Source organism: Pogoniulus pusillus, chromosome 1, assembly GCF_015220805.1.
Source record: "Pogoniulus pusillus isolate bPogPus1 chromosome 1, bPogPus1.pri, whole genome shotgun sequence".
NCBI classification, from domain to species: Eukaryota; Metazoa; Chordata; class Aves; order Piciformes; family Lybiidae; genus Pogoniulus; species Pogoniulus pusillus.
Genome location: NC_087264.1, coordinates 49,180,052 through 49,201,029, shown reverse-complemented (window position 1 = coordinate 49,201,029; position 20,978 = coordinate 49,180,052). Strand labels below are relative to the sequence as shown.

At 59.3% G+C, this 20,978-nt stretch overlaps 1 protein-coding gene across 5 annotated transcripts in view; it reads left to right on the top strand.

Annotated features, from left to right (window-relative positions):
• Positions 1 to 20,239, top strand: part of LOC135179842 (uncharacterized) — a 53,994-nt gene extending 33,755 nt beyond the window's left edge. Inside the window, exons 2-7 of one of the 5 annotated variants that reach the window (XM_064151879.1) lie at positions 13,393 to 13,535; positions 14,024 to 14,127; positions 14,584 to 14,729; positions 14,854 to 15,032; positions 19,180 to 19,422; positions 20,161 to 20,239. In XM_064151879.1, coding sequence (XP_064007949.1) covers positions 13,393 to 13,535; positions 14,024 to 14,127; positions 14,584 to 14,729; positions 14,854 to 15,032; positions 19,180 to 19,377 — 770 coding nt within the window. In that variant the 3' untranslated portion in view covers positions 19,378 to 19,422; positions 20,161 to 20,239. Of the gene's footprint in view, positions 1 to 13,392; positions 13,536 to 14,023; positions 14,128 to 14,583; positions 14,730 to 14,853; positions 15,033 to 15,128; positions 15,493 to 19,179; positions 19,423 to 20,125 lie in introns of those variants that run through there. The other 4 variants (XM_064151875.1, XM_064151888.1, XR_010304155.1 and 1 more) reach the window with 4 other exon arrangements.
• The last annotated feature ends 739 nt before the right edge of the window (positions 20,240 to 20,978 follow it).

The window sequence follows — 20,978 nt, the reverse complement described above, 5'->3', positions numbered from 1 at the left end:
GGATTGTGAGAGAGTGGGATGGGACTGGGAGGGGTTTGGGAGGGAGTGGGTGGGATTCAGAGGCACGGGGAAGGAGTGGGATGAGTGGGAGGGAGTGAGATGGACTGGGAAGGGATCTGGGAAGGACTGAGCTGAACTGGGAGAGGAATGGGAGGGGGCCTGAGAGGTGTCAGGGAGGGGAATTGGACTGGGAGTTGCTGGGATGGGACAGGGAGGGGAATGGGAGGGACTGCTGGGAAGTGGGAGAGGAATGAAATGGAATGGGAGGGAGTGGAAGGGGATTGGGAGGGAAGGGAAAGGGATCTGGAATGAATTGTGAGTGACTGGGAGGGGACTGGGGACAGGGAGGGGATTAGGAGGGAGTGGGAGGTGACTGGAAGGGGACTGGGATATTGTGGGAGCTAGTGGGATGGACTGGGAAGGATTGGGATGGGGCTGGGTGGGAGTGATAGAGGACTGGGACGGGACTGGAGTTGGACTGGGACGGGACCGGGAGGGACTGAGAGAGACTGGGAGGGGACTGAGATGGATCTGATAAGGACTGGATTGGGACTGGGAGAGGACTGTGAGGGAACTGGGAGAGGACAGGAAGGGACTGGGAGGGGGAGTGGGAGGGATTGAGAGGAACTGGGAAGGACTTGGAGGAGACTGGGAGGGCATTGGGATGGAGTGGGAGTGGGATGGAGTGGGAAGGGGCCTGAGAGGTGTCAGGGAGGAGTGACCTGGGAGGGCATTGGGAGGGAATGGGAAGGGATCTGGAATGGATTGTGAGTGACTGGGAGGGGACTGGGAAGGTAGTGGGAGGGTGTGAAAGGTCTTTGGGGTGGCCTGGAAGGCATTGGGAGGGGACTGGGATGTACTGGGAGCGAGTGGGATGGACTGGGAAGGATTGGAAGGGGGCTGGGTGAGACTGGGAGGGGATTGGGAGGAAATGGGATCAGACTGGGAGGGACAGAGAGAGACTGGGAGGGGATTGGGAGGGAAGGGGAAGGGATGGGAAGGGGAGTGGGAAGGGGCTGGTAAGGACTGGATTTGGATTGGGAGAGGCCTGGAAAGGACTGAGGAAGACTGGAAGGAGACCAGAAGGGATTGGGTAGGACTGGAATGGGATTGTGAGAGACTGGGAAGGGATTAGGAGTGAGTGGGTGGGATTCAGAGGAACGGGGAGGGAGTGGGAAGGGATCTGGGAAGGACTGAGCTGAACTGGGAGAGGACTGGGAAGGGGCCTGAGAGGTGTCAGGGAGGGGAATTGGACTGGGAGGTGCTGGGATGGGACAGGGAGGGGATTTGGAAAGGATTGTGAGTGACTGGGAGGGGACTGGGCAGGTAGGGGGAGTGTGTGAAAGGTGGTTGGAGTGGCGTGGGAGGGGCCTGGGATATACTGGGAGCCAGTGGGATGGTCTGGGAAGGATTGGGAGGGGGCTGGGTGGGACTGATAGAGGACTGGGAGGAAATGGGAGAGGACTGTGAGGGACTGGAGTTGGACTGGGAAAGGACTCATCCCAGTCCCCTCCCAGTCCTCAGTCCCTCGCAGTCCTGCCCCATTCCTTCCCAGTCCTCTCCCAGACCGTCCCAGTCCCAATCCAGTCCTTCCCAGTGTCTCCCAGTATGCCCCAGTCCCCTTCCAGACTAGGGTGATTGTGAGTGAGTGGGAGAGGCAGGGAGGGGAATGGGAGGGAGAGCTGGGAAGTGGGATGGGATTGGGAGGGACTGGGAAGGAGTGGGAGGAGACTGAGAGGGAAGTGGGAAAGGATGAGGGATGGAGTGGAGGGATTGTGAGGGACTGGGATGGCCTGGGAGGGGATGTGGAGGGCCTGGGAGAGAGGGAGAGGGGCATGGGAGTTAGTGGAGGGGACTGGGATATACTGGGAGGTAGTGGAATAGATTGGGAATGGATTGGGAGGGAATGGAGAGGGATCTGGAATGGATTGTGAGTGACTGGGAGAGGACTGGAATGGCACTAGAGACTGGGAGAGACTGGTTGGGGACTGGGATGGAGCTGGAAAGGACTGGATTGGGACTGGGAGGGAAATGGGAGAGGATTGGAAGGGACTGGGAGGGGAGTGGGACATACTGGGAGCTAGTGGGATGGACTGGGAAGGATTGGGTGAGGACGGGTGGGACTGGGAGTGGATTGAGAGGAAATGGGAGAGGACTGGGACTGGGATGGACCTGGAAAGGACTGGCTTAGGACTGGGAGGGCAATGGGAGAGGACTGTGAGGGGAGTGTGATGTACTGGGAAAGGAGTGGAATTGGATTATGTGAAACTGGGATGGTACTGGGAGGGGAGTGAGAGAGAGTGGTTGCGTCTGGGAAGGAGACTGATAGGTGACAGAGAGGGAATGGGACTGGGAGGGACAGGGAGAGTAATGGGAAGGACTGTTGGGAACTGGGAGAGGAATGGGATGCACTGGGCTTGGGAGTTAGTGGAGGGGATTGGGATATACTGGGAGATAGTGGAATTGAGTGGGAGAGGATTGGGAGGGAATGAAGAGGGATCTGGAATGGATTGTGAGTGACTGGGAGAGGACTGGAATGGCACTGGGGACTGGGAGAGACTGGGAGAGGAGTGGGATGGGCCTGGAAAGGACTGGATTGGGACTGGGAGGGAAATGGGAGAGGATTGGAAGGGACTGAGAGAGGACTGGGTGGGGAGTGGGATGTACTGGGAAAGGAGAGGAATGAGATTGTGAGAGACTGGGAGGGGATTTGGAGGGAGTGGGTGGAATTCAGAGGAATGAGGAGGGATGGAGTGGGAGGGAGTAGGATGGACTGGGAAGGGATCTGGTAAGGACTGAGCAAAAGTGGGAGAGGATTGGGAAAGGGCCTGAGAGGTGGCAGGGAGGGGGAATGGGACTGAGAGGTGCTGGGATGGGACAGGGAGGGGAATGGGAAGGACTGGTGGGAAGTGGGAGAGGATTGGGAGGGAATGGGAAGGGATCTGGAATGGATTGTGAGTGACTGGGAGGGGCCTGGGGACTGGGAGGGGATTAGGAGGGAGTGGGAGGGGACTGGGAGGGACTTGGGAGGTGAGTGGAAGGGGAGCGGGACATACTGGGAGCTAGTGGGATGGACTAGGAAGGATTGGGTGAGGCTGGGTGGGACTGGGAGTGGATTGAGAGGAAATGGGAGAGGACTGGGACTGGGATGGGACTGGAAAGTACTGGATTAGGACTGGGAGGGCAATGGGAGAGGACTGGAAGGGACAGAGAAGGACTAGGATGGGGGGTGGGATGTACTGGGAAAGGAGTGGAATTGGATGGAGTGGGAAGGGATCAGGGATGGAGTGGAGGGATTGGAAGTGACTGGGATGGACTGGGAGGTAGGGGGAGGGGAGTGGAAACGTCTGAAAGGTACTCGGAGGGGCCTGGAAGAGTCTGTGAGGGGATTTGGAAGGACTGTGAAGGGAAGGGGAGGGACTGGAAGGGGACTGGGATATGGTGCGAAGAATGGAAGGAACTGGGACGGGACAGGGCGGGAATGGGATTGACTGACAGGGAGTGGGTGGGGACAGGGAGGGGAATGGGATTGACTGACAGGGAGTGGGTGGGGACAGGGAGGGGAATGGGATTGACTGACAGGGAGTGGGTGGGGACAGGGAGGGGAATGGGATTGACTGACAGGGAGTGGGAGGGGACAGGGAGGGGAGTGGGATTGACTGACAGGGAGTGGGAGGGGACAGGGAGGGGAGTGGGATTGACTGACAGGGAGTGGGAGGGGACAGGGAGGGGAATGGGATTGACTGACAGGGAGTGGGAGGGGACAGGGAGGGGAATGGGATTGACTGACAGGGAGTGGGTGGGGACAGGGAGGGGAATGGGATTGACTGACAGGGAGTGGGTGGGGACAGGGAGGGGAATGGGATTGACTGACAGGGAGTGGGAGGGGACAGGGAGGGGAGTGGGATTGACTGACAGGGAGTGGGAGGGGACAGGGAGGGGAATGGGATTGACTGACAGGGAGTGGGAGGGGACAGGGAGGGGAGTGGGATTGACTGACAGGGAGTGGGAGGGGACAGGGAGGGGAATGGGATTGACTGACAGGGAGTGGGAGGGGACAGGGAGGGGAATGGGATTGACTGACAGGGAGTGGGAGGGGACAGGGAGGGGAATGGGATTGACTGACAGGGAGTGGGAGGGGACAGGGAGGGGAATGGGATTGACTGACAGGGAGTGGGAGGGGACAGGGAGGGGAATGGGATTGACTGACAGGGAGTGGGAGGGGACAGGGAGGGGAATGGGATTGACTGACAGGGAGTGGGAGGGGACAGGGAGGGGAATGGGATTGACTGACAGGGAGTGGGAGGGGACAGGGAGGGGAATGGGATTGACTGACAGGGAGTGGGAGGGGACAGGGAGGGGAATGGGATTGACTGACAGGGAGTGGGAGGGGACAGGGAGGGGAATGGGATTGACTGACAGGGAGTGGGAGGGGACAGGGAGGGGAATGGAAAGGGATCTGGAATGGATTGTGAGTGAGTGGGAGGGGACTGGGCGGGAGAGGGAGGGGACTTAGTAGGGACTGGGAAGGGAATGAAAAGGGACTGGGAGGGTCTAAAAGGTAGTTGGAAGGGCCTGGAATGAACTGGGAGGGGACTGGGATGTACTGGGAGCTAGTGGGATGGACTGGGAAGGATTTGGAGGGGGCTGGATGGGACTGATAGGGGATTGGGTGGAAATGGGAGAGGACTGGGATGGACCTGGTAAGGACTGGATTGGGACTGGGTGAGGACTGTGAGTTGTACTGGGAAAGGACTGGAAGGGGAGGGCATGGGAAGGGCCTGGATGGGAACTGAAAGCGATCCTAGTAGGAACTGGGATGGATTGGGAGGGATTGAGAGGGGGTCTGGGAGAGACTGGAGCAGGATTGGGCAGGGACAGGGATGGGATTAGAGAGGGGCTGGGAGAGGTCTGGGAGGGAACTGGGAGGCACTGCAGAGGAATTGGGAGGGACTGGGAAGGATTTGGAGAGGTCTGGAAGGGAACTGGGAGGGACTGGGAGGGGGCTTGATGGGACTGGGAATCTTACCTGGAGGCGCTGGGAGCTGCTCTGGGGGCGCTGGGAGCCTCCAATGTGCCCCTGCTGCCGTTTGGTCTCCCTCCCCCCTCCCTCCCTCCCTCCCGGCGCTGACAGAGCAGGAGGGCCAGGCCACGCTCTGATTGGCCAGTGGGGCTCGGGCAGCAGCGCTCCCATTGGCTGCGCTGGGCCAGCCCCCCAGTTTGGGAACAGTGCGTCCCAGTTCAGGACCAGTCCCCCCCAGTTTGGGAACAGTGCGTCCCAGTTCAGGACCAGTCCCTCCCAGTTTGGGAACAGTGCGTCCCAGTTCGGAACCAGCCCCTCCCAGTTTGGGAACAGTGTGTCCCAGTTTGGGACCAGTCCCTCCAGTTTGGGACCAGTCCCCCCCAGTTTGGGAACAGTGCGTCCCAGTTTGGGAACAGTGCGTCCCAGTTTGGGACCAGTCCCCCAGTTTGGGACCAGTCCCCCCCAGTTTGGGAACAGTGCGTCCCAGTTTGGGACCAGTCCCCCAGTTTGGGAACAGTGCGTCCCAGTTTGGGACCAGTCCCCCCCAGTTTGGGAACAGTGCGCCCCAGTTCGGGACCAGTCCCCCCCAGTTTGGGAACAGTGCGTCCCAGTTTGGGACCAGTCCCCCAGTTTGGGAACAGTGCGTCCCAGTTTGGGACCAGCCCCCCCAGTTTGGGAACAGTGCGTCCCAGTTCGGGACCAGTCCCCCAGTTTGGGAGCAGTGTGCCCCAGTTCGGGACCAGCCCCCCAGGGATCAGGGATGGAGTGGAGTGATTGGGAGGGACTGGGATGGCCTGGGAGGGGATGTGGAGGGAGAGAGGGATAGGGGCTTGGGAGTTAGTGGAGGGGACTGGGATATACTGGAAGATAGTGGAATGGAGTGGGAGTGGATTGGGAGGGAATGGAGAGGGATCTGGAATGGATTGTGAGTGACTGGGAGAGACTAAGAGAGACTGGGAAGGGACTGGGATGGACGTGGAAAGGACTGGATTGGGACTGGGAGAGGATTGGGAGGGAAATGGGAGAGGATTGGAAGGGACTGAAAAGGTCTGGGTGTGGAGTGGGATGTACTGGGAAAGGAGTGGAATGGGACTGGGAGGGAGTGGGTGGGATTCAGAGGAACGGGGAAGGAGTGGGAGGGAGTGAGATGGACTGGGAAGGGATCTGGGAAGGACTGAGCTAAAGTGGGAGGGGCCTTAGAGGTGTCAGGGAGGGGAATGGGACTGGGAGGTGCTGAGATTGGGACAGGGAGGGGAATGGGAGGGACTGATGGGAAGTGGGAGAGGAATGAGATGGAATGGAATGGGATCTGGAATGAATTGTGAGTGACTGGGAGGGGATTAGGAGGGAGTGGGAGGTGACTGGAAGGGGACTGGGATATTCTGGGAGCTAGTGGGATGGACTGGGAAGGATTGGGACGGGACTGGCTGGGAGTGATAGAGGACTGGGGTGAAATGGGAGAGGACTGGGAGGAGACTGGAGTTGGACTGGGAAGGGACAAGGAGGGACTGAGAGAGACTGGAAGGGGACTGAGATGGACCTGGTAAGAACTGGATTGGGACTGGAAGAGGACTGTGCGGGAACTGGGAGAGGCCAGGAAGGGACTGGGAAGGACTGGGAGGAGACGGGGAGGGCATTGGGATGGAGTGGGAGTGGGATGGAGTGGGAAGGGGCCTGAGAGGTGTCAGGGAGGAGAGTGGACTGGGAGGGCATTGGGAGGGAATGGGAAGGGATCTGGAAGGGATTGTGAGTGACTGGGAGGGGACTGAGCCGGAGTGGGAGGGGACTGGGAAGGTAGTGGCAGGATGTGAAAGTGAGTTGGGGAGGCCTGGAAGGCATTGGGAGGGACTGGGAGGGGACTGGGATGTACTGGGAGCTAGTGGGATGAACTGGGAAGGATTGGAAGGGGGCTGGGTGAGACTGGGAGGGACAGAGAGAAACTGGGAGGGGATTGGGAGGGAAGGGGAAGGGATGGGAAGGGGAGTGGGAAGGGGCTGGTAAGGACTGGATTTGGACTGGGAGAGGCCTGGAAAGGACTGAGGAGGACTGGAAGGAGACCGGGAGGGATTGGGTAGGACTGGAATGGGATTGTGAGAGACTGGGAGGGGATTGGGAGGGAGTGAGATGGAGTGGGAAGGGATCTGGGAAGCAGTGAGTGGGACTGGGAGGGATTGGGTGAGACTGGGAAGGGGCCTGAGAGGTGTGAGGGAGAGGAATGGGCCTGGGAGGCCCTGGGATGGGACAGGGAGGGGAATGGGAGGGACTGGTGAGGCGTGGGAGGAGACTTGGAGGGACTGAGAGGTAGTGGGAGGGAAGTGGGAAAGGATGAGGGATGGAGTGGAGGGATTGGGAGGGACTGGGATGGCCTGGGAGGGGATGTGGAGGGCCTGAGAGAGAGTGACAGGGGCTCAGGAGTTAGTGGAGGGGACTGGGATATAGTGGGATGGAGTGGGAGAGATTGGGAATGGATCTGGAATGGATTGTGAGTGAGTGGAATGGCAATGGGAGGGGACTGGGGTGGACCTGGAAAGGACTGGATTGGGACTGGGAGAGGACTGGAAAGGACTGAAAAGGACTGGGAGGGCTGTGGGATGTAGTGGGAAAGGAGTGTAATGGCATAGTGAGGGACTGGGAAGGGGTTGGGAGGGAGTGGGTGGGATTCAGAGTAATGGGGAGGGAGTGGGATGGAGTGGGAGGGAGTAGGATGGGCTAGGAAGGGATCTGGGAAGGATTGAGCTGAACTGGGAGAGGACTGGGAAGGGGCCTGAGAGGTGTCAGGGAGGGGAATTGGACTGGGAGGTACTGGGATGGGACAGGGAGGGGATTTGGAAAGGATTGTGAGTGACTGGGAGGGGACTGGGCAGGTAGGGGGAGTGTGTGAAAGGTGGTTGGAGTGGCGTGGGAGGGGCCTGGGATATACTGGGAGCCAGTGGGATGGTCTGGGAAGGATTGGGAGGGGGCTGGGTGGGACTGATAGAGGCCTGGGAGGAAATGGGAGAGGACTGTGAGGGACTGGAGTTGGACTGGGAAAGGACTCATCCCAGTCCCCTCCCAGTCCTCAGTCCCTGCCAGTCCTGTCCCATTCCTTCCCAGTCGTCTCCCAGACCGTCCCAGTCCCAATCCAGTCCTTCCCAGTCCTTCCCAGTGTCTCCCAGTATGCCCCAGTCCCCTTCCAGACTAGGGTGATTGTGAGTGAGTGGGAGAGGCAGGGAGGGGAATGGGAGGGAGAGCTGGGAAGTGGGATGGGATTGGGAGGGACTGGGGAGGAGTGGGAGGAGACTGAGAGGGAAGTGGGAAAGGATGAGGGATGGAGTGGAGGGATTGTGAGGGACTGGGATGGCCTGGGAGGGGATGTGGAGGGCCTGGGAGAGAGGGATAGGGGCATGGGAGTTAGTGGAGGGGACTGGGATATACTGGGAGATAGTGGAATAGAGTGGGAGTGGATTGGGAGGGAAGGGAGAGGGATCTGGAATGGATTGTGAGTGACTGGGAGAGGACTGGAATGGCACTAGGGACTGGGAGAGACTGGGAAGGGACTGGGATGGACCTGGAAAGGACTGGGAGGGGATTGGGTCAGAGTGGCAGAGGACTGGGGACTGGGAGGGACTTGGGAGGTGAGTGGGATATACTGGGAGCTAGTGGCATGGACTGGGAAGGATTGGGTGAGGCTGGGTGGGACTGGGAGTGGATTGAGAGGAAATGGGAGAGGACTGGGACTGGGATGGGACTGGGATGGACCTGGTAAGTACTGGATTAGGACTGGGAGGGCAGTGGGAGAGGACTGGAGGGGACAGAGAAGGACTGGAAGGGGAGTGGGATGTACTGGGAAAGGAGTGGAATTGGATTATGTGAAACTGGGATGGGACTAGGAGGGGAGTGAGAGAGGGTGGTTGGGACTGGGAAGGAGACTGAGAGGTGACAGAGAGGGGAATGGGACAGGGAGAGTAATGGGAAGGACTGTTGGGAATTGGGAGAGGAATGGGATGCACTGGGCTGGAGTAGGAGGGCATTGGGAGGAAATGGGAAGGGATCTGGAATGGATTGTGAGTGACTGGGGGGGAGTGGGCCAGAGGGAGCATACTGGGAGGGGAATGGGAAGGTAGTTGGAGGGGCCTGGAAGGGACTTGGAGGGGATTGAGAGGGAGTGGGAGGTGACTGGAAGGGGACTGGGATATTTTGGGAGCTAGTGGGATGGACTGGGAAGGATTGGGAGGGTGCTGGGTGGGAGTGATAGAGGACTGGTAGGGGACTGGAATTGGACTGGGAGAGACTGAGAGAGACTGGGAGGGGACTGAGATGGACCTAGTGAGGACACTGGGAGAGGCCAGGAAGGGACTGGGAAGGTCTGGGAGGGGACTGGGAGGGATTGAGAGGAACTGGGAAGGACTTGGAGGAGACTGGAGGGCATTGAGATGGACTGGGAGTGGGGTGGAGTGGGAAGGGGACTGGGAAGGAGTGAGTGGGACTGGGAAGGATTGGGTGAGACTGGTAAGGGGCCTGAGAGGTGTGAGGGAGGGGAATGAGCCTGGGAGGTCTTGGGATGGGACAGGGAGGGGAATGGGAGGGACTGATGGAAGTGGGATGGGATTGGGAGGGACTGGTGAGGCGTGGGAGGAGACTTGGAGGGACTGAGAGGTAGTGGGAGGGAAGTGGGAAAGGATGAGGGATGGAGTGGAGGGATTGTGAGGGACTGGGATGGCCTGGGAGGGGATGTGGAGGGCCTGGGAGAGAGGGATAGGGGCTTGGGAGTTAGTGGAGGGAATTGGGATGCAGAGGGAGGGAAGTGGAAGGGACTGCAAGGGAATTGGGAGGGACTGGAGGGATTCGGATAGGTCTAGAATGGGACTGGGAGGGGACTTGTTGAGACTGGGATCCATACCTGAAGGCACTGGGAGCCATCTGGGAAGCACTGGGAGCCATCCTGGAAGCACTGGGAGCTGAACTGGGAGCGCCATTGTGTCCCCTGCCACCATTCTGTCTGTCTCCCTCTCTCCCTCCCTCCCTGGCGCTGTGAGGGGAAGGAGCGGGAAAGCCAGGCTGCGCTCTGATTGGCCAGCGGGGCTTAGGCGGGAAGCGCTCCCATTGGCTGCGCTGGGCCCAATTCCCCCACTTGGTGTCCACTTTGGGCCCAGTTCCTACCAGTTTGGGAACAGTTTGTCCCAGTATGGGACCACTTTCCTCCCAAGCCCACCCAGTTCCCTCCTGTTTCCATCCCACTGCCTCCCAGGCCCTCCAAATTCTATCCCAATCCTTCTCATTTCCCTCCCAGTCACTCCCAGGGAGCCTGACTGAGTGGAACTGGGAGGGACTGGGATGGACCTGGCTTTGACCAGCAGGGATAGGGCACAGGGTGCAAACTGTCAGGGATTGTCAGGGACTGGGAGGTAATTGGTAGAGACTGGGAGGGAACTGGTTGTGACTGTGTGGGGATAGGGAGAGACTGGGATAGACTGGGAGGGATTGGGAGGAGACTGGGAGGGCATTGGGACGGGCTCGGAGGGAATGGGATGGAGTGGAGGGATTGGAAGTGACTGGGATGGACTGGGAGGTAGGGGGAGTTGAGTGGGAGCGTCTGAAAGGTACTCAGAGGGGCCTGGAAGAGTCTGTGAGGGGATTTGGAAGGACTGGGAAGGGAATGGAAGGGACTGGAAGGGGACTGGGATATGCTGGGAAGAATGGAGGGAACTGGGACAGGACTGGGAAGGACTTGGAGGGGATTTGTGCGAGACTGGGAGGAGATGTGGGAAGGACTTGGAGGGGCTGGAGGTGGACTAGGATAGAAATGGGATGCACCAAGAGGGAGGTGAGAGGGAACTGGGTAGGACTGGGAGAGACTGAGGGGGACTGGAGAGGAACTGGGAGTGACTGGGAGGGAGTGTGAGGCAATTGGGAGGCACAGGGAGGGAACCGATTGGGACTGCCTGGGGATTGGGAGAGACTGGGAGGAACTGAGTGGAACTGAAAGGCCACTGGGGGCAACTGGGAGGGACTGGGAGAGGATCTGGGGGTTACTGGGCAGGACGGGGAGCGGAACTGGGAGAGACTGGAAGGGGATCTAGGAGGAACAGAAGGAACTGGGATTAGACTGGGAGGGACTTGGAGGGGATTTGTGAGAGGCTGGGAGATGTGGGAGGGAACTGGGAGGGACTGAGATGGAAATGGGATGGGCCAGGAGGGATGTGAGAGGGAACTGGGTAGGACTGGGAGGGACTGGAGGGATTTGAGAGGGACTGGGAGGAAACTGGAAGGGACTGCGGAGGAATTGGGATGCAGAGGGAGGGAAGTGGAAGGGACTGCAAGGGAATTGGGAGGGACTGGGCAGGATTCAGAGAGGTCTAAAACGGGCCTGGGAGGGGACTTGTTGAGACTGGGATTCGTACCTGGAGGCTCTGGGAGCCATCTGGGAAGCACTGGGAGCCATCCTGGAAGCACTGGGAGCTGAACTGGGAGTCGCCATTGTGTCCCCTGCCACCATTTTGTCTCCCTCCCTCCCTCCCTGACACTGTGAGGGGAAAGAGCGGGAAAGCCAGGCTGCGCTCTGATTGGCCAGCGGGGCTTAGGCGGGAAGCGCTCCCATTGGCTGCGCTGGGCCCAATTCCCCCACTTGGTGTGCACTTTGGGCCCAGTTCTTACCAGTTTGGGCCCAGTTTGTCCCAGTTTGGGACCACTTCCCTCCCAAGCCCACCCAGTCCCCCCTCCCCACTGCCTCCCAGTCTCTCCCAGTCCCCTCCCATTTCCATCCCACTGCCTCCCAGTCTCTACCAGTCCCTTCCCATTTCCATCCCACTGCCTCCCAGTCTCTACCAGTCCCCTCCCATTTCCATCCCGCTACCTCCCAGTCTCTACCAGTCCCCTCCCATTTCCATCCCACTGCCTCCCAGCTCCCCCCAGTCCCCTCCCATTTCCATCCCACTGCCTCCCAGTCTCTCCCAGTCCCTTCCCATTTCCATCCCACTGCCTCCCAGTCTCTACCAGTCCCCTCCCATTTCCATCCCACTGCCTCCCAGTCTCTACCAGTCCCTTCCCATTTCCATCCCACTACCTCCCAGCTCCCCCCAGTCCCCTCCCATTTCCATCCCACTATCTCCCTGCTCCCCCCAGTCACCTCCCAGTCGTTCCCAGTCCTTCCGGATTCCATCCCATTTCCCTGCCAGTCACTCACAGGGAGGGGAACTAAGAGGGACTGGGAGAAACTGGGACTGAACTGGGAAGGACTGGGATGGAACTGAGTGCGATTGGCAGGGACAGGGTGTGGGGTGCAGACGGTCGGGGACTGGGAGGGGATCCGCAAGAGACTGGAATTGACTGTGAGTGGATCTGGGAGGTACTGGGATCGGATCTGGGAGAGACTGAGAGGGGCTGGAAGGGACGGGGAGGAACAGAAGGGACTGGGATCGGATCTGGGAGAGACTGAGAGGGGCTGGAAGGGACGGGGAGGAACAGAAGGGACTGGGATCGGATCTGGGAGAGACTGAGAGGGGCTGGAAGGGACGGGGAGGAACAGAAGGGACTGGGATCGGATCTGGGAGCGACTGGGAGGGACTGGAAGGGACGGGGAGGAACAGAAGGGACTGGGATCGGATCTGGGAGAGACTGGGAGGGACTGGAAGGGACGGGGAGGAACAGAAGGGACTGGGATCGGATCTGGGAGCGACTGGGAGGGACTGGAAGGGATGGGGACGGGGCTGGGATCGACTGGGAGGGGTTTGGGAGGGACTGGGCCGGTCCGGGCGGTATCTGTGTGGGCCTGGGAGCAGAGGAGAGCATGGGAGCCATCCTGTGAGCACTGTGCGTTGTCCTGGAGCACTGGGAGGTACTGGGATCATACCTGGAGGCGCTGGGAGCTGAGCTGGGAGCGCTGGGAGCCGCCACGGAGCCCCCTGCGGCCGTTTTGTCTCCCTCCCCCCTCCCTCCCGGCGCCGTGAGGGGAAAGAGCGGGAAAGCCAGGCCGTGCTCTGATTGGCCAGCGGCGTTTGGGCGGGAAGCGCTCAGCCTCTGCGCTCTGGCAGGCTCTGGGGGGTCTCACTCTGGGTTTCGGTGTCCCCTTTGGCTCGGCCCCCCCAGCCACGGCTCCAGGGGTCTGGGGGTATCGAAAGGGCCTTTGGGGGCATCTAAAGGCGTCAGGGGTGAGCTGGAGGGGGTCTGCGGGTATCTAAAGGAGGCCTGTGGCCATGTAGAGGGGTCAGGGACCCTCGTAAAGGGGTCCGTGGGCACCTAGAGTGGGTCTGGCGAGATGCAAAGGTGGAGGCTGTGCTTGCTGTGCAAGGCTGCTTGTGTGTGTGTGCTTTAGGTGTGGTTTGCTCTGGGGTGCAGTGAGTGTGTGCTGCTGTCCAGCCGAAGCACTGCAGAGCTGCTGCTTCTCCTTGCAGCACACGCTCAGAGGACAGGTCCCTGGATTGCAGTGCTGCTCCAATGGCCTGTGGTGGCTGCAGGCAGCCGCGGCCCGGGGAGCCCAAGACTCAGCGTGTGGAAGGGTTGGGAGCAGCCCTGGGTGCCTGCAAGGATTCGGGAGGTGAGCTGAGCAGGTGAGATGGATCTGAGACACCTTTCAGAGCAGCTGCTGTGAGTATCTGGAGTCTTCCTGCAGCGTTGGTGCAGTTAAAGTAGAGAAAGCAGCTCTGGAAGGTTTGTGCTGCATCTTCCATCCAGCTGCGTTCTGCAGCCCCTGGGAAGGTGTTGGTTGGTAGAGCGCATCTGTGGGAGGTGTGAAGGGAGCTGGGGGTCTGTCTGCCTGCACAGGGAGAGCTCAGCTGTCTCTGCTCGTCACAGTGCTAGAGAGCAGCTTTCAGAGCTCCGCAGCGTGCTGGAGCTGCTGCAGGAGGATCAACTGGTGTCTGCCTCCCAGACACAGGGAGAGCAGCGTGGAGCCTCCTCCTGTCTGCTTCGTCCATGTGGCAGCTGTCCTGGCACTTGTCATGCCAGTGGAGTAACTGAGCCATGCCGAGAGAGGGGAGGAAATGCAAAGCAGTGGCCCTGAGACAAATCTCACTCTTCCCACAGGCCCGAGCAGGTCTGAAACCCTGCCACGGAGAGGCACAGGCCCCGCAGCAGTGCCTGCATTTCAGCAGCTGCCCATCGGAGCTAAGCACAGCCTCGGCTCAGAGGTGAGGGCATGGCTGTGAGAGTGCAGCTGTCACCAGCACCTGCTCCTCTCCGTGCTCCAGTGGGGCCAAACGTTTCAGATCCACCGCTCCTCTGGGGACTGCAGCACTGAGGACTAATTTGAGGGTGGGTTTGTGTTGGGTTGGTTGGTTTGGCTTTGGTTGGTTTTTTCCCAGGTGCCAAAGCATCTGGGCCGTCTCTGATCTCACTGATCCCTTTTCTGTCATAAATGAAGCTTTACCAAAAAAGTTACAGTCGTGTCACTTCCAGCCTGATCTGCATGGCTTGAGCAGCCACTGCCAAAGAGCAAAGCCTTTGTCAGGGCTCTCGGAGCAGCTCGTTCGTTGTGTGTGTGAAAAAGGCAACCAAGTGTCAGGGGTTGTCTTTCCCATCTTCTGGTGGGGTGCTCTGACGTGCTTTATTTCTGTCTGGCTGTCACTGGTACGTGTCCCTGGCAGCTCAGGAGCATGTCTGCTGGGCAGTGCTGGGGGCCAGGCGTCCCTCCTGTGTGTGCATGGCCCACATGGCAGCACCCTGCAGTCAGAGCTGACTGTGTGCACTGGAGGTGGAGTGTTGGAGTGGGATCAGCTCAGAGGTCTGCAAGGTCAGTGCATGGCAGTGGAAAATGAAATGCTTTGGCAGTGTTTTTACTGGGGGCATAGGAGCGTGCCCACACCTTCACAGTGTGAGTAACTGAGCTTTGTCCTTGGTTGTTTCACTCTTGGCAGGTTTGCACTTTGCTTTCCACTCCACTGGCCAAGCCAGCCAGATGTGCAGCAGCAGCAGGATGGGCACGAGGGCCCCAGCTGCTGCGGTGAATCCGTCAGCACGGACGCTGGTGCCGCTGCAGCCTGGCCCTGCAGCCTGGCAGGGTGATCTCCTTTGGCTCGGCTCCTGTGGGCTCCAGGTAGGGTTTGTCTGTGTCTGCCAGGAGGGAAGGGTTGAAAAGGAGATTGCTCAGTCAGAGCTCTGACCTAGTAGCTGAAGATTCTGTCCAATGCAGATGCTGACAGAGCAGCTGGATGAGCAGAAAGCCTCTCGTGCAAACGGCTGTGGAGTGCTTCTCTCTGTTCCCTGCTGCTGGGAGGTGCTGACAGGTTAGGGTTTGCAGGGAGGCAGATCTCGCGGAGAAGGGCTGAACTCACTGTGCAAGGACACTGCACAATCCAGTGTGGATCAAAAGCGAGTGACAACTTTATTTAGTAGCCACACGCTTATATGTGTTACAGATAATTTATGCATACATGTAAGAAGCTAAATGGCTGAATCCCTAAATACCCCATTTGCTCTGCTTGAGTTGTCTGCTGACTCATCAAGGACAGTGCCTCCCTGGCTAGTTATATTAAATGCTGCCTTTGTTTATTCAACATGTCTTTGTTTCTGTGTGGCCTAGCACAGCCTTAATTTAGTTCCATATACTCATCCTGCTTGCCCACTTCTAAGTCATGTCCATTTTCCTTTAGCCATTCTGCAACAAGGGTTAGTGGAGGGGTGTGAAGAATTTGCAGGGATCTCTAAGGGTCTGCAGACACCTTTGAAAGGTCTGAAGTTGTCTGTAGATGTCTCTAGGGTGCTGCAGGGGTCTGCAGGCACCTCTTAAATGTCTGGAGGGGTCTGTAGCTGTCTGTAGAGGTCTCTAGAGCTTTGTAGAGGAATGTGGGTGCCTGCAGCTGTCTCTAGGGGGGTGTGGAGGTCTGCAGGCACCTTTCAAATGTCTGGAGGGGTCTGCAGAGCTCTGTCAGGGTCTGTACATTTTGGCAGGGTTCTGTAGGAGTCTCTGGGCAGCTTTTAAAGGTGTGGAGGGGTCTGCAGGTGCCTGTTGAGCTTTGTCCATGTCTGTGGTGGTGTGTAGGTGAGTGTGGGTGTCTGCAGAGGTGTGAAGGGGTCTGTAGCTATTTGTCAGGGTCTGAGAGAGTCTGCAGAGGTCTGTAGAGTTGAGTAGGTGTTTGGAGGTTTCTGTGTGGGTCTGTAGGTGCCTGCAGGCATCATTGAAGGCTCTGGAGGGGTCTGTAGATGTGTGCAGGGGTCTGTTAAATATCTGGAGGGGTCTGGATGGGTGTGGGGAGCTCTGTAGGGGTCTGTATGTGTTTGCAGGCAGCTGCAGGGGTCCGTAGATGCCTGTAGGGATTTGCAGGGCTCTGTTAGTTCTCTGTAGAGGTCTGCCTGGGTCTGGAGGTGCCTTTTAATGGGTCTGTGGAGGTCTCTGCAGTGGGCTGCAGTGGTCTGTTAAAGGTGTGGAGGGGTCTGTAGGTGTCTGCATTCAGTGAAGGAGTTCTTTGGCTCCAGGACACTTTTGTCCAGTGTCTCTAAAGTGTGACTGTCCCAAATGAGATAGAGGTGCACTGGCAGCGTGTTTGCAGGTGGCCCCAAGCTGAGTGGTGCTGGAGAGCAAGCCGAGGGGCAGGATGGCATCCAGGAAACACCTGGGCAGGCAGGGGAGCTGGGCCCAGGCGAAGCTTGTGAGGTTCCAGGAGAGCAAGGGCAGGGTGCTGCGTGTGGGCGGGAGGAAGCCTGCCTGTGCCTGCGGGCTGGGGGCGGAGGCGATAAAGAGCAGCCCTGGGGGTGCTGGGGAGAAGCTGAGTGCGAGCACATGGTGTGAGCTTGCAGGCCAGGAGGAGCCTGTCGGTGTCTGCAGGGCTGTGCAAGCAGCTGTAGGAGTCTGCCCAGGTCTGTAGGTGTCTGCAGGGGTCTTCTAAAAGGCCTGGAGGCTTTGCTGAGTGTGCAGAGGTGTGCGGGGGTCTGGAGGCATCTGTAGGTACCCTTAGGGGCCTGGAGGGCTCTCTGGGAGTCTGTGGAGCTCTCTGGGTGTCTGTGGAGGTGGTTAGGGGTCGGTAGAGGTGTCTGTGGTGCTGTAGGTGTCTCAAAAGGCTGTGAAGGTCTTGAGGTGCCTTGCAAAGGTCTCGAGGTGTCTGTAGAGGTCTGTAGGGGTCTGCAGGGCTCTATGGAAAGGTCGGGAGGGGTCCCTAGAGGTCTCCAGGAGGCTGGAGGGGTGTGCAAGTGTCTGTAGCATTCAGCAGGTGTGTGGAGGTTTCTGTTCTGGGCCCGCAGGTGTCTGCAGGCATCTTGTAAAGGTCTGCAGGGGTCTGTGGAGCTCTGTCAGGCATCTGTTAAGTGTCTGCAGGAATCCATTGAAGGTGTGGAGGGGGCTGCAGGGCTCTGCAGAGGAGGCTGTGGCTGTGTGTAGAGGTCTTAGGGGTGTGAAGAGTTTGCAGGGGTCTGTAAGGGTCTGCAGAGCCCTTGGAAAGGTCTGAAGTTGTCTGTAGGAGTCTGGAGATGTCTCTAGGGCACTGCAGGGCTCTGCAGGGGTCTGCTGCTGCGGGAGGAGTGGGCTGGCGGAGCCACGCCCCCTCCCTGGCCTTTCTTGCCTGGGTCTGGTTGCTGCCTCTTTATTTGCATAGCCACACCCCCTTTCCATAGCCACGCCCCCTCCCCATGCTGCGCCTGGCCCCGCCCCTCGGCCCCCACAGTAACTAATTATATGGTGACAGATTTGGAGCTTCCTTTGGAGGAGGAGTTCAGGAGGTGGCTGCTGATTGGTGGATTGTGATGGGCGTGGTTTGCCGCTTGTTCTGCCTCCCTCATTTGCATACATTTCAATATCAGGCTCTGCCTTTGAGTACCTTGGAGATGGGGTGGGGGTTGGGGAGGGGTTACCGGGAGGGTCAGCAGCTGATTGGTGGATCCTGTGGGGGCTGTGGGCATGGTCACCCCTGTGCCCCGCCCCCTCATTTGCATAAACGAAGGCAGGGTCCACCTGGCGGAGTTTGGTGCTTTATTGGGGGGGGGGGAACTGGTTAGGACGGGGAGGGTCAGCAGCTGATTGGTGCATCCTCTGGCGTGGGCGGGGCCTGCCCCTGCCCCGCCCCTCCGAAGCGCTCGATGGTCTCCAGCACAGCCCCAGCAGCTCCAGGAAGGAGGAGACCTCCCCCCGCAGGCCTCCAGCCCCCGGGGAGACCCAGAGCCTGCAGGGGGAGGGCTCAGGGACCCCCAGACCCTCCCAGGGACCCCCAGACCCTCCTAGGGACCACCCAGGGACCCGCAGACCCGCCCACTGGCCTCCCAGAGACCCCCACTCACCTCCTTGTATGCCCCCACTAATCCCCCAGCCCCTCCCCGTCCCCGCCCAGCGCCCCCCAGTGCCCACTCAGGCCCTCAGCTTGTCCCCGCAGCACTGCAGCCTGGCCTGGGGGCGCTGCTGAGGCCTCCCCCAGGGCCGGGCTGGGGGCTGCAGGCCTGGGCCCAGCGCCCTCAGTGCCACCCTGTGCCAGGCCAGCAGGCAGCAGGCAGCAGCACCTCCCTGGCAGGGCAGGTCAAGGAGCCTCGGGGGAGGGACCCCAGCACCCCCCAGCGTCCCCCCAGTCCCTTCCCACTGCTCCCAGTCCCCCCCAGGCACCCCTGGGACTCTCTATGGCACCCACAGACCCTTCCCCTACCCCCAGCCACCTCTGACCCCCGTCAAAACCTCACCCGGGGACCCCCATGACACCCCCAGACCCTCCCTCTGCTCCACTGCCCCCTCCCCCCAGCCACCTCGGACCCTTCCCAAGGCGCCCCCAAACCCCCCCAACCCCGGGGCCGCCTACAACACCCCCAGACCCTCCCCCTACCCCCTTCAGCCACTTCGGCCCCCCCCCAAATCCCCCTGCGACCCCCCCAAGCGCCCCTGGCAACCACTGACTCATCCCCAGACCCTCCCCCCACTGCTCGCCCCCCCCCCAGCCACCTCATCCCCCCCCCCGGGACTCCTCAAACCCCCCTGGGGCCCCCCCGAAGCCCCTCTGGGACTCTCCAAAACCCCCCAGCCCCTTCCCCCGCTCCCCCCCGAGCCCTCTCGGACCCCTCCCGGGACCCCCCAACTCCGCCTAAGACCCCCCCGGGGCTGGGTACAGCCGCAGCAGCTCGCTCCGCGCCGCCATCTTGCCTCCGTGCCGTCACTTCCGGCTGGCAGGCGACGCTCTGGGCTCTCCTCTCGCTGGTCAAAGCCGCTCTAGGCCTCCGAGGTCCTCCAGGCGCCACTGCGAGCGGCTCTGGGCCAAAGCAATGACTGTGCTCAGCTGCAGGGGTGGATTTGCCTGCACTCAAGCTGCTGCTGCCAGAGCCCCTCCGTGTCAATCTGTGCTGCCGTTGGGTTCTGCAGCTCTCTCCAGCAAGCATGGCATGAGCTGAAGGAGCAGCAGGAGCAGCATGGCCGTTCCCCAGGCAGCAGGAGGGTTCAGCCCAGCACCAGCTCATGCGGGAGGAGCAGATGCTGAGGAACATCCCCCACGAGACGCAGGTGGCCAAAGAGGCTGGGTCAGGTAAGGCTTTGTGTGGAGTTTGTGCTCCTTCTGGCAGTCAGGTGCACCGGTTCTGAGGAGTAGAAGCATGGAGTGGTTGCTGTTGGAGAAGAGCTTCCAAATCATCCAGGGCAGCCCTTAAGGCAGCACTGCCAGGTCACCCCTAAAGCATGTCCCTGAGCAGCACAGCTGTAGGACTTTGCCTCCCTCCAGGTAGCTGCAGCCAGCAGTGAGCTCACTGATCAGACTCTGTGCTCAGAGCAGAGCTGCTGCAGCCCTCTCAGCATCTTGGTAGCCTCCTCTGCACTGGCTCCAACACTTCCATGTCCTGGTTGTGCTGGGGGCTCCAGAACTGCCCCCAGGACTGCAGATGGGGTGTGAGGAGAGCAGAGGCAAGGGGCAGAATCCCCTCCCTTGCCCTGCTGCCCACACTGCTCTTGCTGGAGCCCAGCACAGGGTTGCTGTCTGGGCTGCACTCACACTGCAGGCTCCTCTTGAGCTTTGCATCAGCCCAGACCCCCAGGGCCTGTTCCTCAGGGCTGCTCTCAGCCGTTCCCCATCCAGCCTGGAGTTGTGCTTGGGATTGTGCCCACCCAGGTGCAGGACCTTGCACTTGGCCTTGATGAATGCCATGAGGTTGGCCTGGGCGCACCTCTGCAGCCTGCCCAGTTTGTAACTGGGGCTGTAAAGAATGGTTATGCATTGCCTGTGCTTCTGATTTCAGGAGAGTCCCATTTCATTCTTGATGCTTTCTTTAAGAGAGGCATACAACTGAGCTCCCTCAGAGAAGCAGCATGAAGTGCATGAAGGATGCTGGCTGCACTCAGTACAGACAAGGCACATGGGAGTAGGTTAACAAGATGCTTGACATTTGCCCTTAATGGTCATTGTCTTCAAATGCATCATTCGGGAGTGAAGTTGCTTGGCATTTGCAGTTGACTACTTCTTCTCTGGCCTTTGGAGTGAAGGAAGGGAAAAACCAGAGTTGAAGATGTCAGCTCTGTAAGTTTTCTCTGGGTGATCAAAGCATGCACAACATCCTGTGCTTGTGCTCTGGAAGATTCTAGGAGCTTCCCGGGGACTCAGGGAGCACAAGTTCTGGATTTCTGTGGGCTGTCTCTAGATGAACACCTGAGTGCAGTGAATCTAAAAGCAGCTGTCTCTCATTTGAAGTTAAAGTGATGTGACTGATCTGGTGCTTTATAGGTGCCAAAAAGGAGACCTTCTTCACCTGCTTCTCCTGTGCAAGCTCTTCTGTCTGTCTGCTGAGATGTTTCTGCCTGTTTCTCTGGCAGAGAAGTGTTTGCTTTTTTGGCTGGGTAAGTAGGAGATTTGTTTTGTTGATTTGCTTTGTTTTGTCGCTGAATACTTGGTGCAGCTGGCCTCAGATGCTGTTTGTTCACAAAGGACACACTACTGTGTGATTGGTGGGCATAGAAGCAGTAATTGCTGACAGAAGCACGCTTGTGACCTTGGCTGTAAATTCATGAACAGGCATTACAGTGTTTCTGTCTCTGCAAGCCAAAGTACTCTCATGCTGAAGAACTTCTTCCTCAGATCCACTCTGAGCAGCCCTG